General features: G+C 42.1%; 1 protein-coding gene across 1 annotated transcript in view; it reads right to left on the bottom strand.

Annotated features, from left to right (window-relative positions):
* Positions 1-21,733, bottom strand: part of LOC124407147 — a 291,004-nt gene that overhangs the window by 231,420 nt on the left and 37,851 nt on the right. Inside the window, exon 3 of the mRNA XM_046883000.1 lies at positions 10,441-10,619. Coding sequence (XP_046738956.1) covers positions 10,441-10,613 — 173 coding nt within the window. The 5' untranslated portion in view covers positions 10,614-10,619. The remainder of the gene's footprint in view (positions 1-10,440; positions 10,620-21,733) is intronic.

A 21,733-nucleotide genomic window follows, 5' to 3' on the forward strand; every position in this document is an offset into this window, starting at 1 on the left:
AACCTCATGCTCAACACATAGAAATTTCTCTCAAATGTGTTGTACTTTACTTTTTGTAATGATGGTTCCGATGTTTAAGGGTAAGATACTGGTGATACTACAAGGGTGAATTATCTTCTGCATCTGTTGCAGATTTCTCCAATTCCATTAGTGATTACATTGTTAAATACCATCCGTGAAAAATAATCTGAAGTGACGTGAAAAAAGGACGGACATGGATGAGGTTGAGACGGAAAAGGTAGTTGGAATGTGAGGTGCCCTCGTTAATATGATTACTTCAGTGGCACCTATAATGCGAGCCGCAGAGCTCGAGATTCCAGTATTTCAGTATTCCGTGGGTACATTTCCCCATACCTGGTCACCAGCTGACATGTGACGGTCGCATCAGTCAATGTCACCCCCGTTGTAATTAATGGAACGGACACGGTGCACGCCACTGGGCACTGATACGCTGCGCAACAACAAGCCTGGCTTATAGGTACCTACGTTGCGATACGTTATACGTTACAAGTCGCGCATGTCCACAAGCTGTGGTCCATCTTCTCGAGCATTTCGGTCAACACGAGTGTCGCAATATCACTGCACTTACCACCTGCCGTAACAACGAAGCGATAATCCAACGTCGTCTACCTGCTTACGGTAGTTTGACAATCTCGAAAAGCCTTTCTAACTGTACTTTAGCTGTGTTAAGTTACAGATTATGAGACATCTATTGTCTGCTGCAACACCGCAGGATAGATCGATTATTATTGATATACAAACGCCTTAGAGCGCTGAAGTCCTTGGACGAATTATTACGAAGCAACGAAGAGAGGAAGATGAGTAATATTAAGATGCACTTAGTCGGAAAAGTGTATAAGAAAATAATAGTTGGAGGAAGAGGATCAGGTATTGGGTTGCAGGTGAACGGAACGGGTGTAAAAATAATTGGTATATAATAAAAAGTTCCGAGTTTCAAACCACGTGTATTGAAAGTTGTTTGTTTGAAACTTTTCAAGAATCTCAGGGCAACTTGAATCACTGTTGTTTCCAACTATAATAAACCACTCTTCCGGAATCTAGATACTAGATCTCAATTATTTACCAGAAGAACGTTTCACTCTACAACGGCAACTGCTTTGAAAAGTATAGTGGAGTATTAATTTATGCAACGATAATAATATTATGCACAGTAACCACAGGTAGATCGAAAGTTTTCGAAAAAATTCAAAATTTATATATATATATATATATATATATATATATATATATATATATATATTGTGCATTCAATCGGAACTTGACAATCAATGAGTTTCTTGGTACATATCGACTATTCGAGGACCTTCTATCAAATTTCATCAAGATGACTTTGTTGGGAAGGAACAAGTCGTCAGACCTAACCAATTTAGACCTCAAGTTGGATAGATATCTAAGTAAGTACGTAGGCTGGTAGTAGGGAAACGGCTCGCGCGGGCAACCATGGTGGAATAGGAGGGAGGAGAAGTCAATGGGTCGTGAACGTTCTTAATAGCTCAATTTCAATTATAATGGCCAATTGAAATGTCGATTGCCAGGCGATCGAACGCGGCTTCATTTTCTCTAAGTGTACGGAATCCCGGGGCTTCATTCTACGCGACCTTACCTCGAACCCTCCAAATTTCTACGACGCTCCTGTATTTAGGAGCGGCGGCTCCCACCTTAGCCGACAAAGGGACGATCCAGATCAATGGATTGATCACTAGTTCTAAGTGTAGTCCCGAATACAACGAGCTGTATCGTAGCTGGACAGAATCAGTTTGATGACTGGCTGGGTTGATTAAATCTTGAGAATTGGAGAGGGTGGGGTGTGGTGTGGTGTGGTGTGGCTACCAAAGTGAAGCACATCTTGCTAACTGATTCATGCCAAGCATTGTCCGACATTTTGTGTCAGTGTAGTACAGTTCACTACTATTTCTGATAACTCTGAAGACGGTGGAGGACAAGTTTCCGACAATGAAACCATTCAGTGAAATGATAGAACGGATCTAACGTTCTACCTTAGGATTTGGAATTGTTCCACTCTTCGATGTGATGTAAATTAACGTGAACTGCTTGAGAGTGGGAAGATTGAATACAACGAATCAAATTAAAATCCCATTGAAATAATAACCGTAAATTAGTTGTCATCAATCGAGTGAACGAGCAATATGTATCCATTTGTTCATTCGTCACTTTTCATGCACGATCATGCCTCTTCTCGAGGGTTAAACAAGTGAATGAGACAATAAGCGAGAGACAGACGGCTCTATTTATTTAACTCTGGACGAACCGCGTCAAATTTATGCGCTAGCTTTACGATTAAACTAATTTATTGGATAGTAAAGTTGTTCCGCCGTCGTGTAATAAACGGGCGACGATCAACCAACTTCGGAAAGGGCCGATCGTACTTGAGTTGAATTTAAATTAAGGATACATAGTTTTGTACAGGCGGTAGGTACATCGGCGTGGTTCTTGTCGTGAAAAACTGACCCACGTAGACAGGAAACACGCATCAAACTAACGGTTCCTCATCTTATTGTGACATAAATTGCTCCCTTCCGTAGTCTTTGATATCAACATGAATGTGCAGGAATGCTGATGCCTGATAAAGATGATTCGACATAAGTGCATGCGAAATGAAAATGTCCTTCGAAAAGCCGGAAAATAGTTAATGAATGTCAAATCAACTAGATTTGCTCAACTAGTTTTCAATGTATTTTACATTTGGCTGTAAAACAGTCCGTCTGCATTGGAAGTGCTTACACCCTGACTCGAAAATTTTGAAAATTCAGTCGAATAATTGACGGACTTAAAATGTTGAAATGACTGACTTAAGTAACTTAAGATTTGTCTGAAGGCTTGGAAAATCAGTTTAAAAAACAACTGTGTCAGGTGAAAAACAGAGTTAGTATCCTAGTGGGAAAGGGCAATTGAGGGTTGGTAACATTTTTCCCAGCTTGTTCGGTGGATGAGGAATGAAATGATTCCTGCATCAGGGTGGCGCCAGCCCTCGAAATATTGTCGAACTAGCCTCGACAGCTCGGTTCACGTTCTCGCCACGAGGTCGAAACCCCCGTCGGTCGAGCAAGGGATGAAAACTAGAGTCGATAAGACAGATTCCTACGGATTTGCGGCCTGCGCAAGCTGTGGCAGAGTGACGAACCGCGTAAGTACAGTTCTTTCAGAAAGACGGAGCTTCGACCGAGCTTTTCGTTGTCAAAAAATTTTAATCGGTCAATTCAGTAGACAGTATCTATAAACGCTGATACGTTACTTTCGTGAACAGAAGGGTGTAACGGAAAAAATGTTGTCCTATAGTAAAAAAAAAAGAATACTCCCATGTATAAATTGGTATTGAATTTAAATTTGAAAAGGTACGAGGGGTGAAAATTTTACACTATAATCTGTAATCTACTAGCCACACACTTTATAGAAAAAAAAAATTAATTCAAGCCAATACGAACATGAATTCTAACGAGTTTCAGAGTTGTGTTAAAATTTTTCGGTATTCTGTCATTCATTGTGTTACACCTCGCACAAAATTTTTTAGTCGCTGATCCCGCGGTGAAGTTTGGCTCGTTAAATTTCCCCCTCTCTTATAGTACTCGTGCCTGAAACCGTTGAATTATTCGCGAATAATACCGAGGACGGGGAAAATGATTCACTGCACCTTTTCTTTCTCCCACGTCGTACAAACGAGCTAAATCATTTCACACCATGGTTAAATTTTTCGTTTCGATGAGCAGACGCGTACGGCAGGTAGACTTTGAGGAACTCTTGATATTGTACGCCAGAGAAAAATTCAGTTTTTGTTGTGTTTTTTTTTTTTTTCTTTCTCTCCTTTCCTTTTTTTTATTTTATCGCAGTTTTGACGAAGGCGTGAATAGATGTTCCCCTGTCCTGTTTCAATGTCGATCGAGGCTCAGCCCCCGAAACAAGCTTTTGACAATGCAACAACGAAACCAATTGTGAGAACAATCGCATATGAATGCACGGGAATTTCATCGTGCTGTTATAATTACTCGGATCTCATTGTCCTGTGGCGTGTATTTTGCCGAGTAATATGTACAGTGTACATTTTTTAAGATTTCTTCGTGATTTTGTACCGGTTTAAATGAAATTTTTTTAATATATTAAAGCTCACACTGATTGTGAGTTTCACTGTTCTTTCAATTATTACGTTAAAATGTTCTACGCAGTTGCTTCAAGCAAATTGAAATTAGATCAAGGATCATTAGGATTAGGCAAGTGAACAAGGATCATTGAGCATAGATCGACAATGCCGATTACACCGATTCGTATAAAAAAGTGTCTAGCCTACGGTTGCAAAAATGGAAAATCAGCCGTTACAAAATGTGAAAAGAAAACAAATTCATGAGTCCAGTAAAATGTGTCGTGAATAACATTTTACTAACGTGCGATTGATGACTGTGAGTACTAATTCGATTACCATTTGACTCGCTGGGAGAAAAACAAGAAAAACGAGAAAAACTCGCCACGTCCGCCCTGCGCATTCCTCAAAACAACAAGATGGAGATGTACGCAATGATAAATCTTGAAGATATACTATTTTTCCATGAATTTAGTGAACCGTGAGTCTTGCCAGTGACAGCAGCACGAGTAAACTGCAGGCGAGGTATAAGGTATGTAGGTGGGTACGAGTATGTTCGAATTTAGAATTTATTTACCTTAGGCAAAGCGCGTGGCTTCGGGCAAAGGGTCAGGTTTGTGGTTTTCCCCTGGGCGAAAGACGCGGGTCTGTTTCCGTGCCTCTGATATTCCGAGAAAACTCGTATAATACCGGGCGTTAAATCTGTTACAACAATTTTCAAAAATCCCTGACGCAGGACCGAATTAATGTGTGAAACAGTGGTTTCCTCTCCTTCGCCTTACCTCGTGAGTCAGAAAAAAAGGAAAAGAAGAAGTTGAGTGAAAAAACCTAGTCAAAGCATTCTCCTCAATCTTCCTTATTAAGAAGGAACTACCTCAACAGCCAACCTCCTATTCATCTATGACATAGTTAGTCCCATAGAATGCAGCTAAGGAGGTGGTTCAAGGAACGTGGAAGAAATCAACGAAGCGCAGGGTCTAAGTTACGTGTCAAAGGGATTCATTAAATTCTTGTGCTCCAAGTAACTCAATGAGCTTTTCCCGTAAACAAATGCCCACTGAATAATACTCCAGACTTCTCATTTGCTCTTCCAACATCGGATTAGCTGGCATGAGATAATTATTTATAACGTTTTCGGGACCAGTTTGAAATACAAAAAAAAAAAAATACCAAAAATCCACAGATGTTGATCGGATCTGTAAACAGCACTGAGATTTCCCCGAAAAGTGTTCGATTTGTATCGATCACGGAAGCATCGCCTTCCGGTTTCCGCACTGTTCAAACGTCGCCCGACGGCCTGAATTCATCAAACACGATGCCAGTGGAGAAGATATGCTTTTGTAAGCTCGCACGTATCAAGTTCAAAGAGATGCTTGAGATTCTGCACGGCAGTTTGAAGCTGCATGCCCGGCCTCGGCACCATGACAAATAAATTTAGTCCCCGTAGTCGCAGCCGAGACATTGCACGCACGCCGATTAACTTTTATTTCAAAGAGAGAAGAAGAAGAAGAAGGAGGAGGAGGAGGAGGCACTTGATCATGCTCGCATGCACCTCCCGAGGCTCGATGCGAATGCATAGGAACAAGACGAGGCGATGGAAAAGGAAAAAGAAAAGGAAAAGGAGCGAAAAAGGCGCGACCGTTTTGGTCGTAAACTGCCTGACCTATAAGTAAAGCGCTGTCAAAGCGGCGCGTGCTCCTGCTGCTGCGCTTCAAAGTCCCATTACAGCGCTTTAATACATCTGTTGGTGACGTAAGGAAAGTCGTTAACATAATTTAAGGGACCCAAGATTGAGTGCATCTCCCTCCGCAGGAGCGGATCCGCTACCTCACCTATCGCTTTGAAAGCTGCGGGTGTCGAAGGACGAGCATTGCTTTGAAAAACTCGGTTTGCGGTCAGGATTTCAAATTTCGAGATTTCCCGAATGTCTTGAATCGAATGGTCTCCACGTCTGCAGGTGCGAATTTCCTCGGCGCAAAAAATCTGAGATCCATGATTCTCGAGGAGGAGGACTAAGCCTGCGAAACAGGCTGGCTCGTCCGTTCCTCCTGCATAACTAGTTATTGTGTGCTTTACTTTAGACAACATTTTACTCGGCAAACATCGCGACACACACTCTCGGCTTGTACAAGTCTCGGATGGGTGCACTTAGTAGGTACCTCTAGATACCAGACAGAGAGACCCGGAGGTGCTGCTGTTTACCGACTAATATTGATTTTGGAATTACGAGGTAATTAACGCCTAGTCTTCTTCCTTCCATGGACATTTTTCCAGTAAACTATAGATGTGCTATGCGCGGGTCAACGGTTTGAAAAGACGACATAGTTCACAGGCTCGAGTTCCACTCAACGATAAAAGTACCATGTTCACAACTTTCTACCTTTCGAGACTTGAATTTTTTTTTTCAGAATCGTGATCCGTTGAGAAAAATCGTCTTCCCCCGAGAACACGTGTGAGTAGGTATATTTTTCTGTGAACATTGACAAGTTTGTAGAGCTCAGGTAAAAATATGCATCAATGGGGCTACAATTCACCATTAAAACGTGTGTGAAAATTTTTATAGAAATAATAAACGTTGAATATAATTACAACTGGATTTATCTTACATGAATATATTATAGTTTTAAATATTGAACTGCAATAATTCAGAATGATTTTCATTACCTCACAGCATTTGCAGCATGAGTAACGACGTACTAAACGTCATGCGAGGTGAATATATAAAAGCGATGAATAATTTCACCAGGCTCTTGACAAAATTTTCAATATCCATATGCAGGTGAAATATAATAATAATAATAATAATAATAATATGTAACGTGACGGCGGAAAAGCAATAAAAAAAAAAAAAAAAAAAAAAATAGACAAAAAGTAACGTTCGAGGAACCAAGGCGGACGTATAAAGTACAACAATGTTTCATCAGAGTTCCTAAAGGCTGAGAGGATGTAGATACAAGAGTATACATACATATATAATATGCATCGTGTAATCATTTCATTTCTAAAAATGAAAAAATATGAACAAACAAGGACCAGGCATCCGCGCTTTTGCCTCGTGGCGGTTCGTTGGAGCGATTTTTTTGTCGAAGGAATAAAAAATCCCCAGCTATCATGCGCATTACACAACGAAGAGAGATGGAAACAATGCGAGGAGTTTCGGGATGCTCAAAGTGATTTTCGGACTCGTTATATTCTGGCTGTTGCCTTGATTGGAAAGCGGTACTCGAATCGGCGAAGATTAAAAGAAATTGTGAGATGATATCATTTGATCATATTACGAGAGCGTCGTCGGGGTTTTTAAGCCTTACACGAGTGATCTAGCGATTGATTTGGGAATATTCACCTACGGCAACGTTAACGGGGATCGCAAGAAGAGTAAGGAATAAAGAGAAAGGAGAAGAAGATGATGAAAAAGAAATGGCAATAAGTAATAATAATCATCATGATAACCCGGAGGAAGAACGAAACGAGGGGAGTAAAAGAAGAAAAAAAAAAAAAAAAAAAAAAAGAGGGAAAAGAGAAAGAAAAAGGGAAACGAGTACAGGGAAGAGGAAACGTGGAGCTTGTTAAAATTCTGCGCTTGCGATCGAGAGTCGAGTCTCGGGTCTCGGGAATGGGGCAACAGGCAGCAGATACCGCTATCAACGCATTACTCGTATCCGACACACTCTTTGCTTCCGGATCGGTTCGGAATTACATGAGAAAACGTTCGTCGCTGAAGAGTAAATCGGAAAGTGAATATTGCAGAATTTGATCCTAAGCTCGCGTCCATTTTCTTTCCTTTTACGACCGCCTCTACTTCCTCAAAACTTTGTATTCTAGGCTCTTATATCTATACGAATCATTCTTTTTGTTTCCCCCCTTTTAATTCTTTTTCCTCAGATCCTGTTCCGCGGAATCACGACAAGCCCGTCGCGTTTCGGGGAATAAACTTTCGGAGGAACTCGCGGAATTGTCGGATGAAAACGGATCACGACTATTTTGGCGAAAGTTTGAAACTCGCGAATACGCTCTGTGAATGGGACGCGCATGTAGGTTTCGGGTTATATACGTGCCTCGCGGCCTGGGAGAGACAATTCCACCACCGGCTCCTCAAGGAGCTGTATAAATCCTTCCTTCCTTCCTTCCTCTGAGTACCGACCATAAACCGGAAGCTGGAAATAACTCAGCCGGAAGCGAATCACTGAGAACGACGACGCGATCACCCAGAGGCTATATAATGATGATTCGAGTTTAATTAGACGTGGGAGGCTTTGATATCTGAAACTTCATCCGTGTGTTTAATCGGATTGAGCAAACATTCTTACATCAGTGGTTTCTAACTTATTTTTATTCTTTTTATTCAGATCTTATCTCAAAATAAAATGAAATCATTAATTCTTTCGCGCAAAGTCTTGAAAGAAATTGAGCAGAATTGTTTTGCCTTCGGTGCTGTTTAACATGAGACACTTTAAAAACGATATAACTTTGCGTAAATCATTAGGAAGGTCGGAATGAGTCATGTATGAGTGCGCAATAAACTGAGGAGAGAAAAAAACGATTTCCAAGAGATTCGAGTCGAGGTCTGTTCTTCATCAGTTTTGAAATACCACGCGTTCTACCGAGCTGCAGAAGCTTTCTAGCCTGCACGACAGCTTTATCGATGACGGAGCTAATTAGCCAATCAAATCCGGTATCAAGTGGCGATGGAAACGACTATTTTACCTACTAAAATAACGCGAGACTGCCGAGTGAACGTAAGTACAGCCCATCGAGTTGCGCGGAGACGAGGAGTGTTTATAGCCACGTGAGTGAGTGGAAGATAAAATTAATCGTTTGAGAAACTGAGATTATATATATACTATCCACATTTGGTGGCTGTTAAAAGGCAAACGCTTTGTTTACGAGGCGTATATTTTCCTCGACGTCATTTTATTCTAATCTTCGTTTCTTTCTTCCTACAATTTTATTTACTATAATTTTTTCCCCTCGAATCCTCTTCCTTTTTTCCTTCCCTCATAACTTTTTACCGATATGCGTTCGAGAGATGAAACAAAGTGCAGTTCTTGCGTAATTTCCACTGTGCTTCGACTGCCACTCGCGAAGGTAAATGTATCGTCAGCTGTCGAAATAAACCCGCGTGCTTTTACAAAAAACCACAACCCGCCGGCTACGACTGACTATTCTTGGGTTCAATTCTCGTTTTTCGATCACCATAGGCTTAATGGTCGGTTCAACATACGTTCCACCAGAAGATCAAAACGATGTGGTGGTTGAAATAATTTTCAAAACCAAAGAAGTGACTGCGGATAAAAAAGGCAGGGCTAACAAATAGAAAAGAGATCCGACACAGTTTCATAATTTTTCTTATTTTTCCGTCGCAATTAAATCCAGCCTCGAAGATTGAACAGTTGAATTCTTGAGTGAACTTTCCAGAACCTTCTGAACACTGTAAGAACCACCGTATTTTTACCAACAGTGTACAACAGGGTGTGAAATAATGGCGTGCACCGGCTCTAAACGTACTCGAAAGGCTACTGGCCCGAATTAACGCCTCGCTTTCAGGGATAAAAACGTCTTTTAAGCCAGCAAAGGCGGGCGCACATTTGGGGGCCGACAGAAGGATGACGGGAACTTGAGAGATGCTTTTATCGCTCAAAGCCAGATACAAACTTGAGCCATTGTGTTCATTCAACCACTCTGTCAACTATACCGCACCTCGCTCTTGTTAAAATCATCTTTCACGTATCATGTATCATGTATCATCGCGTTATATCACCGAAACGGAACTGTACTCAGTTGCAAAAAGTAAGAAAAATGTCGTTGCAAAACTAAATTAACTTCGGAGTGAAAGCTTTCAAGCCATTCAGTCACTAAAATTGAAACGAAGAAGACGAAACAGTTTCGGCCAATCCAATGTGTCTCCGTTTCGCTAAACCAAATTCTTATTTGCTGGTGTGCATTATCTCTTCAACTCTCAAACTTCACGAATTAAATTGTAATTCTCAGTACAATTCTTGCCTTCAAACGACAACAACGAAAGAGAGAGAGAAAAAAAAAAAACTATAAGAAAAAAGATTTTTACTCAATTATGCAAGATCGTTTATTCATAATTTTAACTGAAATTTGTCTAAATTTGGACACAATAATTTTGAAGTTACGATTTCGACCATCTCTTAACTGTGAGAAATTATCAGTATGAGAAACGATTTGACAAAGGTTGCCGTTTATCGCTCAGTGATTTGAGTTAAGTATGTGTGAAATACGAGACGTAATAAGGTTGTTGATAACAAAAAATGGGTGGTAGGTATAGAAAAGGTCGTGTAGTACACGTGTAGAGCGTCACTCACCTCTGCTGCTGGTTGTTGTTGACAGCAGGCATCGGGGTCGGGACCCGAGGGGGTGGCACCGGTATGGCTTTGCGCCTCCCGCCCCCGGCAAGGGGTGGCTGCACCGTTGGCGTTACTCGACCCGTCGGCGCGATGCGTCCTGCCGTTCGCATGCGTTCCGTGCGCACTTCCATCTTCACCTGAAACAGGAGAAATCGAATCCTGCAGGTCAGCGCATCGATCCACCGGCAGAGAAACTTAAAACCCGACATTTATGAGGCAGAAATGTCAAGTGAAAGAAAAACTTTTGTGAAAAATTTTTTCAGGGATGAGCAAATGTTCGCTTCAAGATTCATATCAGATTTTTTTTACACATACCGGGAGTAGGAATAATTGAATAAACTATTTGTCACGTTTTATTTCGATATTTTCTGTTAAGAGATTCAAGGTACTTACGACACTTTTTTTTTTTTTTTATCACTGATAGCAAGCTACTTCGAACTCTCAAGTGCTGAGAGAAATAAGTTTGCGGTATACAAGTTTTCAGGACAGTTCTATGGAGTCGTGAATCCTTTAATTTCATTTTGTGACTTTCGAGTACGGAGTAGATAAACATTATATCGTGGAGAAAAACTTGAGACAGAAAAGTTCGCGTCTTGAAAATTTACGAGCAAGAATTGCAAAGGATCAGTGGTAAGTCTTTAATATTATGTTGTATTCGTATCAGATTCCCCTGCAGATGTCTGCCGCTTAATTAAACCTTTCAGTTTAAGACGTTTTTGTTTCTTTTTTCTGTCTCTCGTGATCAGATTGAGTCGTAATTTTCTCATGCAACCGTTTTTCTCGCACTGTGCAGCTGAATTAACTTGAGTCTATCTTTCCACAAAAGCAATACGCGCAGCACCTTCTCAGAACTAGATAAAATGATCTTCTTTGTAACCTTACGCTCTTTTTTTTTTACCTTCGTACTCAAACCTTCTTTCCTCCGATCTTTGCCTCTCTTCGGCGAATAACTAAACTTGAAATGAATCAAATACACATAAGCTAAAATTATTATTTTTTTTTTTTGTTTCATTGCAGTCAATCGTAAAAGGCGTCGAAACGCGGCTGTGACAGACAGGAAAAGGGTGAAAAGGGTGAGGAGTCTGAGGCTTCACCACATCAAACCGATTCCGAAATGCGCGTCCGCATTCAGAAGACCGGGTAACCTGGCTCTATCCATTTATGACTCTGTGTGTGTGTGTGTGCCGGAAAAGCAGGGAGGGAAAAATTACGGGTGGCATGAAGGGTGAACAAAGGAAAGCTACGGAGGACAAGAGGAAGCAGCGTGCGTCTTTTCCTCAACCACCGCGAAGAAGTCGAGGTTCACCTTTGAAGCTCCCGACGAACCCATCGGCGGGATAAAAGATGAAGACAAGAGCTGCGCTTGATGCTGGAGTCGACTTCCCGTCTAGTCCGCAGAATTGAACGAGAGCTTTACATCTAAATGATAAATTCCAAAGTACAACTGTGCAAATTTTCCTCTTCTTTCAGCGAAGGTAAACGCGTATAAACGAAATAAATTTGAAATTTATTCCATTCGGAGATGTAATGTGAGGTATATCGGTTTATTTCATTTTAGGGGGAAGGGTGAACCGCGTTCACGTTGAACCTTCATGAATAAAAAATACCACTTTTCGACCTCCTTTCATGAAAATCAAATGCACAATTTTTCGCCTGGTTACGTGTAATTTTTATTTTTTTATTTTTTAGTTTATTTTTCCGTTGTCATTTTTAACTTTCCTTTATTCGATGAAAAGTAGATACGACATCTCCGAACCGTTGAACAAAGTTATACGCTTAACTTTATTGTGAAATGTCACTGAAAAAAAAAATGCCAATTTTTTTTCATAACTGGAGTTGAAATATTTTCAATAAATGAGGAATAAAAATTTTCCCAAATATTATCGTGATTGAACGTTCGTCGAAAGTTTGAACAACGCCATTATAATTTTCGAGAGTGAAAGACAGAGAGAGAGAGAGAGTGAGCGTGACTTTTTAACCGGTTAATTATTTTTCCCCTCTCTGATTTATAAGCAGCACCGTGACACGGAGTATTTTTCGTTAATTAATAAACGACTCTCATGGCGGTTGCTTTTGAATTGGTATTAAATCACCGAGTACTAACCAAAGTAGGTAGACCGTGGGATAAAATTAACGTAAAAATGTTCACAACCGTGGCAAGAAAAGACTCCACGCAGCGTAGGATTTATCGAAAAGTAAATCAGGCTTTATTCCAATCGAGGGCACTAAAACGGCTCTTGACTTTCGCTCTTTTCTGTCCACGTCCTCGTGCAGCATTCGCGCAGGTTCTTCTTCCTCCAACGATTCTGCCTCTCGTTCTTTCACAGTTTATTGAAGACCTCCACGCGCCCGGTTCCAGGCTTTGAGCATCGGGCGTAAACCAGACGCCTCGGGATGTAAATTTCAACCGTAATCGTCACCCATAAAGTCGTGCGACCGAAGCTTGAGGTGCCAGAAGTCAACCGACTTCTCGACCTCCGAGTCATCCGAATAGTCAGTCGTCTGTATCTCGTCCAGAAAATTCATGATCCAAACAAAAACTGCATTTGTCTGGACGCGTTCGAGTTGATTCTTCTTCTTCTTCACCATCATCATCTTCTTGATCTTCATCATCCTCATCATTTTCTCCATCCTCTTCATCTCATCACGGGTTACGGTGCTGCGGCAGGAACCACATAACGGAGGACCAGTTTACGTTATGCTTCCGTCAATTATGGATAGGAAAACGCCGCGTTTCGGAAGACTGGCTCCCGAAGGATGCGGGTAAAAATAGAGCTGGACGAACCCGTGCGGACCAGAGCGTTCCTGAGCGGTGCAGAGCGCTCTGAGGCTCTGAAGCACTCCAGCATCCGGCAGGTACTCGACGCCACTTCTTACGCAAGGATTGACCCCAGCCGCGATTCGTAGTCAAGAATTATTTTTTTTCTTTTTTTTTTTTTTGAGGACTACAGGTTGGTACGAATTTTCTTCCTGCGAGCTTGACGGTCTTCAAAAGAGAGAGTTTCATCTGATCTCTATACATGGCAAGCTGCAAGGGGATGCGATTCAACCAGTAAAATTTGTTTTCCGGAAACGAATTTTTTTTATTACCTCTTAACGTTAGCATCAATTTTTACTGAACAGAGATTCGTGAAGCTTTATAATTTCGAATTAATGCTTTAAAATTTCGGCTGCATTCTTTCGTTGCAGCATCAGCAATGCGATTAGAAATATTTGTCCAATCTGAACTTACCATTTATTTCAAAGTACTTTTCGAACCAATTATCAACGTTATGAAAACGCAACACCTGGAAAATGTCGACGAATTTCTAAAACGCACAGATGAAAAAGTGAATAAACGCACGGCTCAGACGAGGGCAGGTGGACAACTGGTGAATTACGTCGAAATCAGTCGCACGACAGATGCAAGCTCCAGACACAGGTACTCGGGAATGACAGTCATGGGAGAGCAGAGTCACGTGGGGACACGTGACGGTGATGGAGGTATGCAAACGACATGAGAATATCAGTGCACGTGATTCCGTAGGCTACATACGTGAGTCCGAGAATGTCTTCGATCGCTTGCCACGTAGCAACAGAGGATTGAAAGCCATGCTTTGGAACGTGTGTAAGTAGCCCTGTCAAAATTCTTCCAAGGACTAACGTCAAGGGTCTCAAATCCGGTCCCATAATTCCTAAGACTTCGGTACAATTAGGTTCGACACCTACTTTCTCTCTCCACGTTGAACTCTAACGTTTTTTCTTCAGGGGAAGAAGAAGAGACTAATTGTCAAGAAATTCTTACGTTATGTGAAAGTTACGTGTATGAAATTCTTTTGTGATAGAATGAGCTTGGAAAGTGAATTTTCTACTTCGTTATCTGGTCAGCGGTGATTTATAACGAGGATTGAAAAGCACACGAGCCACGATTTTAAGACCCATAAAAACAGTGGAATTAAATTACAGATCAGCGACTCGACGGGACCCTGAAAAATGGAAGACGCGAAGCGTGGATGAACGGGGGGGCGAATTATTTGGAGTGTGTTTTGTGTTTACTCTACGACGCGTGCGGGGCCATTCACTGATTATAAATCGTACCTGTGGTCTGTCTCTTATTACGGCTCTGATGAATGCGAGATCATTCGCCTAAGTGAATTTCCGGGATGTAATTAGCTCGATATATACACAAGCTGGTAATTAGCACAGAGATTGGCAATAGTCGAGCAACTAGATAATATGCCGGAGAACTGCTGGTGCTGCTGCTGATGCTGCAGCTGAATTTCGCCACTCCTTCATCCCTCCGTTGTAGGTAACTCTCGACGATTCGATGCAGCAGCACAAATATACACCAGAAGCTACACAAACCTAGATGCAGTGCCGCAAGTCAAATAGACGAAATTCTAGTTGTTGTTGATATAAAACTGTAGCATTTCAGAAGCCTTGCCGCACTACAAGTCAACTTGTGATCTGCATCAAACTTTACTTCGCGTAGGTCAAATGAATCCAACTTTTCTTCCGTCATCGATATTCTTTCACCTTAAGGATTGATTCAAGATTGCGACGACATGAGATTGAACGATTAAAATTCTTTAAATGTGCGAAAATACGACGATAAAACGCATCAATGAAGAGCTGGTGAAGTGCGTTTCGCGTGTCATGCTTTGTACAAGTACGCGAATGACGTGACGTTTGTTAACGGATGAAAGAAAAGCGGTGCAGGAAAAAGCGTCAACGTTGTACAGCTGTAAGGGTGAGCTGGTTGACGACCCCGAGGATCGTGCGCAGCACACATATTGTATTCCGTGATATTGTTTACCGGCTTTTGTTGTTCCGGAGGAGTTTTATTGTTCCTGGCTTACGTTGGTGCAACGGCGGGAGAGTTTCGCGTCGTGGTAACGTGATTATATTTTTGTACAGATATACCGTACGATTTGCTAAACAGATTCCTCCCGTCCATTGTTGACGGAAGTCGTGTACCACCCTCGAAGAGAAGTTGGGCTGCCTGGCGCCAAGATACATGCATACATACATACAGGTATTGTAAGCGAGTGGAGCAGAGATCGACGGAAGCGCTGTTTCTCCTTCCTCTTCCGTAATTTGTGTTACTTTTACTTTTTCTTTTTTCATTTCTTTTCATACCAGGGGAATGTTTGTATTTTCTTTTAAACTCATTTTCCCCAACTTGCGTCCCGCTTTGTTTTCTACGTACAGCCTTCGTGCCCGTATATGTCAGGGAATAATGAGTTTACTCCCCTGCGATTATTGAATAGACAAGACGACACACGTGTGTATAAATGCTTCCAGCTCTGTTATATCCTTCACATTTTGCTTCCTGCCAGAGATTTTCTTTTCGCCCTGTATAATATAAGTGTATATCCGCCGTTACTGTGTTTTCTGAAAAACTACGAAGCAGCCTGCACGTAACGCTGATCTACGGAAGACGGTAAATCCGTGTTTTTTGACAATTATTTTCCCATCACCCGTCGTAAAGCCTTGATAGCGTTGACAACGACGCTAATTTAGCCCCATCCTCCCCTCTTTCGTTTTTTAACCATGAGTTACCATGAGTTACCATTTCACCCTTGTCGAGCAGGTGATGAATGACGTCCGCGATAAGGCGAAGGGTATTTCGAATTTCAGCATGGTGAGTAAGACGAATACAGTCGACAAAGGAATATCACGTCCTAAGAAGCATGACGTCAGGAGAGAGACACTCGCCCGTACCAGAAGACGCGAACCGTCTCCTGAAGTATTTACGACCCAATAGAATCGCCGACAGACGTTTCAAGCGTTTTACCATCGCGCTTTTCACTCAACATGGACTCGTACCTACAAAAGATCGTTCACAATCGGTCCTGAAACGTGCAGGAAAGAATTCATCGCAACGATTCTGATGATTTTTGAGCAGCGTCAACGAGTCCTTAATTCTTTCTTCGAAATACGATGGTGAGATCATGCAAGTACTTGCGTGCGTTTCATGGATCATTTGCGCAGAAATTGACGTGAAGCGGTTGAGGAATGAATTGAGTCGCTGTAACCGCGTATACATGTCATCGAGCTTAATTGAATCGCATTAAAAAGTAACTACATCCTTGCCTGCAGGGGGTGACGGAGTTCTTCGAACCGGCATCCGCGAGGTTAATCGAGGGTCAAGTGATGTTCTGGTCGCGTGGTAGCTCCAACTGTTCCTCATAATGTCGATGCAATGCCCGCGTTTATTAAACTTGCAACCCGGTTCATGGATGGATGTCTTCAGCACCGTCTGTGATGATCTGTGAGGATCAGAGAAAAGGCTTTCGGCTTTCGATTTCTTTGATACCAAAGACCCGCGTCTTCATTTCACGCGTTATTTGACGAGCCAAGTATTCCTGTATTTATTTACTCACGACGGAGGTTACAAGCCGCTTTTATTTTCTTATCGAGAAAATCAAAGACTCGGAGAAGAAATCATCATTTCATCATTCTTACACGAATGAAGTTTGCACGATATTATCACCTCTTTTTTTGGGCTCGTTGAGTTTTTCACCATTTCGTTTATTGACGAATTAAATTTATTCAAGGACATAATAAATTTACGTGGGAAGGGAGAAAAAGCTTACAATTTTCAAACTGTTTTCTTTTTTTCATAGGTCTAATAACTCCACGAACTAACTGCCGTAATGATGTGCAATTAGTTTAATCATCCGTACCCTGCAGCCAATTAAATGATGAAAACTACATGTTTTCGAATTTTATTTCGAAAAGAAGGTAACACTAAGAAAAAAAAAAAAAAAAAAAAAGGCGACACATTCCCATTTGCACCCAACGTTTTAATTAGTACGCCTCGGTGACTCTGGCTCCACTGTATAGCCAGCCGCATATATAGAGAGCCTGATTTTTTCCCCAAGCTTTGAACACCATTTGGATATTAAATGCGATCCTTATGTTTTATATGCCGAGCTAGATATCCACACGCCAGAGAGAACCGCCACCTGGAGTTTATCTTTTCAATATCATTGTAAACGCAACAGATGCATCGCGAGTGAAGTGAGGGAAAAGCAATCGTTCAATCATGTTCGTCTGCAACATAGAAACACGCATGTATATGAGAATTGTCGAATTCTAAGGCTTATACATTCACGCAAGTGTTGGCGACATTTGAGGCGCTGAAAGAGTCAATCACTACCCCCTCGTCACGTGTCCCAAATCGTGTGATTCAATCACAGCTTACGTCATTCTTTTTGCGTCAACACAATCTTTATCGTTATGGATTTTGCCACAAGTTCACTCCCATCGATCATTCCATTGGGTCAGATTATGATACATAGTTGATAATTGGTACGTAGAAATTCGATGATTTTATAGTGTTTGGGAGAAACAAGTCGTGCGACTTGTTTGGCATTTAGCAGTGATGCGCTGGTGTGTAGAGAGCATCGGTATATATCAGGAATCGGATATATTTTTAGCGTTGGCCTGTGGGTGGCCCAACGTGTCTTACAACCCTCTCAGCTCCGGCCTGGTCGTAGCACCGCCTTTAAATACGTCCAAAAATAAACTAATTTGTCCCGAATTTATCACCAACGATTTACAGAATAACCAGCTCGAGCCGAGCTGCAAGGCGAGACTGCATGTGTAATGTACTGGAGAAGCATTAATTATTATGTTTATCCGCAAAATCGGTTACAGACTCTGTTTGAGAAGCTGCAAGATTGTAACAATTTTATTATCATTGTTATAGGAGATAAATTAATCCAAGATTCATGTTTTTATTGCCTTTTCACATAGCGAGAAACGGTGAACCGTTGAGTTTGAAAATGAAATCGAACAGGAGCGAACGGAGTAGTCAAGGTTTATATCCGATTGTAAAATAACTGCACGTATTCCGAGTAAATTAAAAACAAATATTTTCCCATGCACACATACCTATAAGTAGATATACGTGTACTAAAATCGGGTAAAAATTTTACATCCACTAGTCCAAAGTAATTAAATGTTGTTTTTCAATCTTTTTCTCCGTTTGATCAACTCGATTGAATATTTACACATTTCAATGTCCACAGTGAATGCGGTGATGAACATCTCATCCAAAGTGCAGGCAGCACTGTCATAATTAGTCGGACAGTCTCCATTTACCGCGTGAACGCAACTGTTTATCTTTAATCACGTGAAATTTAATATTATGCATTAAAGTCTTTATGGCGAGCTCTGCTGCGGTTGACGGAATGTAATGAAATCTCGTCTCCACATCGCAGGGCAAAAATCTAGAGTAAGTTTTGCTAGGATTTCGAGGGGATGAAAGTTCTTCGCGTTTTAAATTTTCCTACATATTGATAAAATACTCGGAAAGTACCCCGCAGACAATTGACGTTCGTAGATAATTAGCGGTATGTTTACACCAAGTGATACACCGAAGTGAACATATGCCGGGGAAAATATTCCTCGAGGATAAACAAATACGCCAACGCACCCCAGCTTGCTGCAGAGGCACAGCATCTCGGATGGACCCCTCGCGTCGGATCCTGCCGTCGACAATAGAGGAGTTAATGAAAGATGCGCGAGGCTAGTTATAAATGCCATAACTCAACGGATCTCCCCAGACTCTCTTCTCGGCTCCCCGATCTCTGCGCGTATGAACGCCGGGCATCCCCTTATCGCATGGCTCTGCTGTGTGTGACTTCTGACTCACCCCACTAAGCACGGGCGATGGATTAGCCGAACTTGCGAGCCACCATAGGGACAACAAGAAGAGGTGATGGATCTGTGGAAAGCATCGAGCTTCTGCATTTCTTTGGCAATACGAATTTACCTTGTTTTGGAGTTGATTTCTAGTTTCGTCAAGTAGCGAAAATGGAATGATTGTACATGAGGATGATGAAGAAAATCATCCTGTATTACAGAGGATTTATACGGAGCATGAATGGTCAGAGTATAAATGCGACGAGCACGAAAGCTTCGCGGAAAAGCTCATGAATGGTGGAAAAGCTCGACGATAAGCCGTGACACTTTTATTGGTTATAATTCCGTGAAAGATTGGAGTAAACGCAATGCGGATATATTTGACGAGTGGTTTACGGTCAATTGAAAGGGTCGCCAAACTGCTGACAGTCGATCTTTCATAATCCATCAAAGGAATCTTTTATCAAGGATATAAATCCGACTTAGACACGTGTCTCGCATATATAGTCCTGCTAGGGCAGATGTCGTTAAGCATCGAGTTCGCGATCATGATCGATGTAGTTCTTCACGCTGACAAGGGTGAGACGAAAAGGATCGTGAGTAACGCTTGGCAGCGTTTTGACAAACTAGTCGAAACACTGTTTCGGCCTCTGACTGCCCCGTTATGAAAAAATGGATACGAAGTTCAAACAGAGCGGAAAGAATTGTGAAAAAGGTACAGAAGCTGCAGCGTCCGACGAGGGTGTGCCTAATTCTCAACAACCTGCTCAAAGTCCAGACCTCCGGCAGGACCTCCGACCCTCGGTTTAACGAAAACTGCTACACGGTCTAGTTAATTCCGGGAAGTAGTAAGTCAGCAATTAGCCAGGGTGTCCAATTTGACTCATTAGCGAAACGCACCGAGCGCCCTGTCTGCAGGACGCTAAAGTCAACTTCTTATTCCACCAAAATACCTCCAGACCCGAAGTGCAGACCATGCAACTACGGCGGGTTTTTCCATCTTCTTTTACCACAAGCCATTGCGATTCAGGCCAATTAAGACGGCATTCCTGAATTTAGATCCTCGGCAGAAACAATCAACAGTACCTATTTTCCTGTATTAGCATTCGAGGGGCAGACAGCGACGGTATCAACGTCCCGAAATAAGCACCAGAAGAAAACAGGAGTAGTGAATCAGAATCCTGGAGTTGAGCAGGAATAAGTATTTTCTGGAAATATCTTCTTCGTTGCTTTTTTTCTCTAACCGGCAGAAATCTGTGGCAGGCTAATCCATTCCATGACTCCTATCACCGCGTGACGTGCCCCCCTTCCAAGGATGGTTATTTTATATCTCCTGCACCGAGCGTCGCGCGTCGGGAGTGAATCACACTTGACGATATCCAGGAACAGAGCAGAGCCCTCCATTTCAGCCGCGCCTCCTCCCCTGCAGTTGGGTTGGATTATGTCCCTGTTCATGGGGCTGTTTCTATCGCGCCGGAATCTGGTCCCGAGTTCTTGGGGGCAAAGTACGTCGAGGCTTGCTTTCGGGCGAGTCCTGGCGCTGCAGGCATAGGTGCAGCAGTGACCTCGAGGAGAGTAGGAACAGTTGTTATCTATTTACAGGCCATTTATCCGAGGGTGTCTGTTGTTTGGTCACTTTGGTAAATTATTTCTCACAATCGTACAGATGAGATCGGTGATCAGTGGCAGCCTTTCACCGTCGTTTCCATTCATGTTCGGGGCACAATGCGCGACCCTTAAGCTCAGTTGCAGTAAGGCTTTTGGGAAGATATTGGACGCGATGATAAATAGACGTCAAGAGTTGGCGCCGTTCAGCTGGCTGATGAAAATGATCAGCAAATGATCCCGGAATATGGTTGTTGGGTAAGTTCCGCACCTGCGTATCCTGGTCGGGATACAAACAACGGGATGAGGGTTGACGGTCAGAATCCATCCGTCTGGTGTCAACGTGACTAATCCATGGCACATCATACTTGGCATGTTACATCTCTGATCTTTCGGTTCCGATCAGGCAGACACTGAGACATTCTTTTGTGCCCTCTGGGGTCCTGTTAAAGCGTCAAATGTTCGTCAGGAGGGATCAGTGCTAGATCAGTAGTTGTCAATCACGTGGCGTAATGCAGCCGCAAGTATGATTTAGATACGGGTATCAGAGAGGATTATATTCTGCTTTGGAATGCAGTCCAATGGACACACGATATTCGTTCGATGTGGTCGGCGAGTCGTCTTGGAAAATAGTCGATGGGCAGATTAAACGCGTTTTTACGATTAATCTACACGAATATGTATTCTCAATGTGATTAATTCCTGACCCAGAAAATGGTAGCGTAAAGTTCGTCATCAGATATCAGCGAAGAGATTTAGCCTGACTCGTTTCACATTTCAACATGATTCAAACAAGTTCAGCTCCGTAAGTCCGATGCTCGTTTTATCTCACTTGGCGAATCAAGTTGAAAGCGGGATTTTCTTGTTGATCGTTTAAACAGAGGCGGCAGAAACGTGAACGGCGTTTAAATAAGTTCAACGTCCGGCGCTGCCATGAACAGGTGGCGATTCGCTTCAAGATTAAATTAATCAAGAGTTGCGCTATTAGCTGAATACTAGCTTCTGATTAACC

The sequence above is a fragment of the Diprion similis genome, chromosome 6 (assembly GCF_021155765.1).
Source record: "Diprion similis isolate iyDipSimi1 chromosome 6, iyDipSimi1.1, whole genome shotgun sequence".
Lineage (NCBI taxonomy): Eukaryota > Metazoa > Arthropoda > Insecta > Hymenoptera > Diprionidae > Diprion > Diprion similis.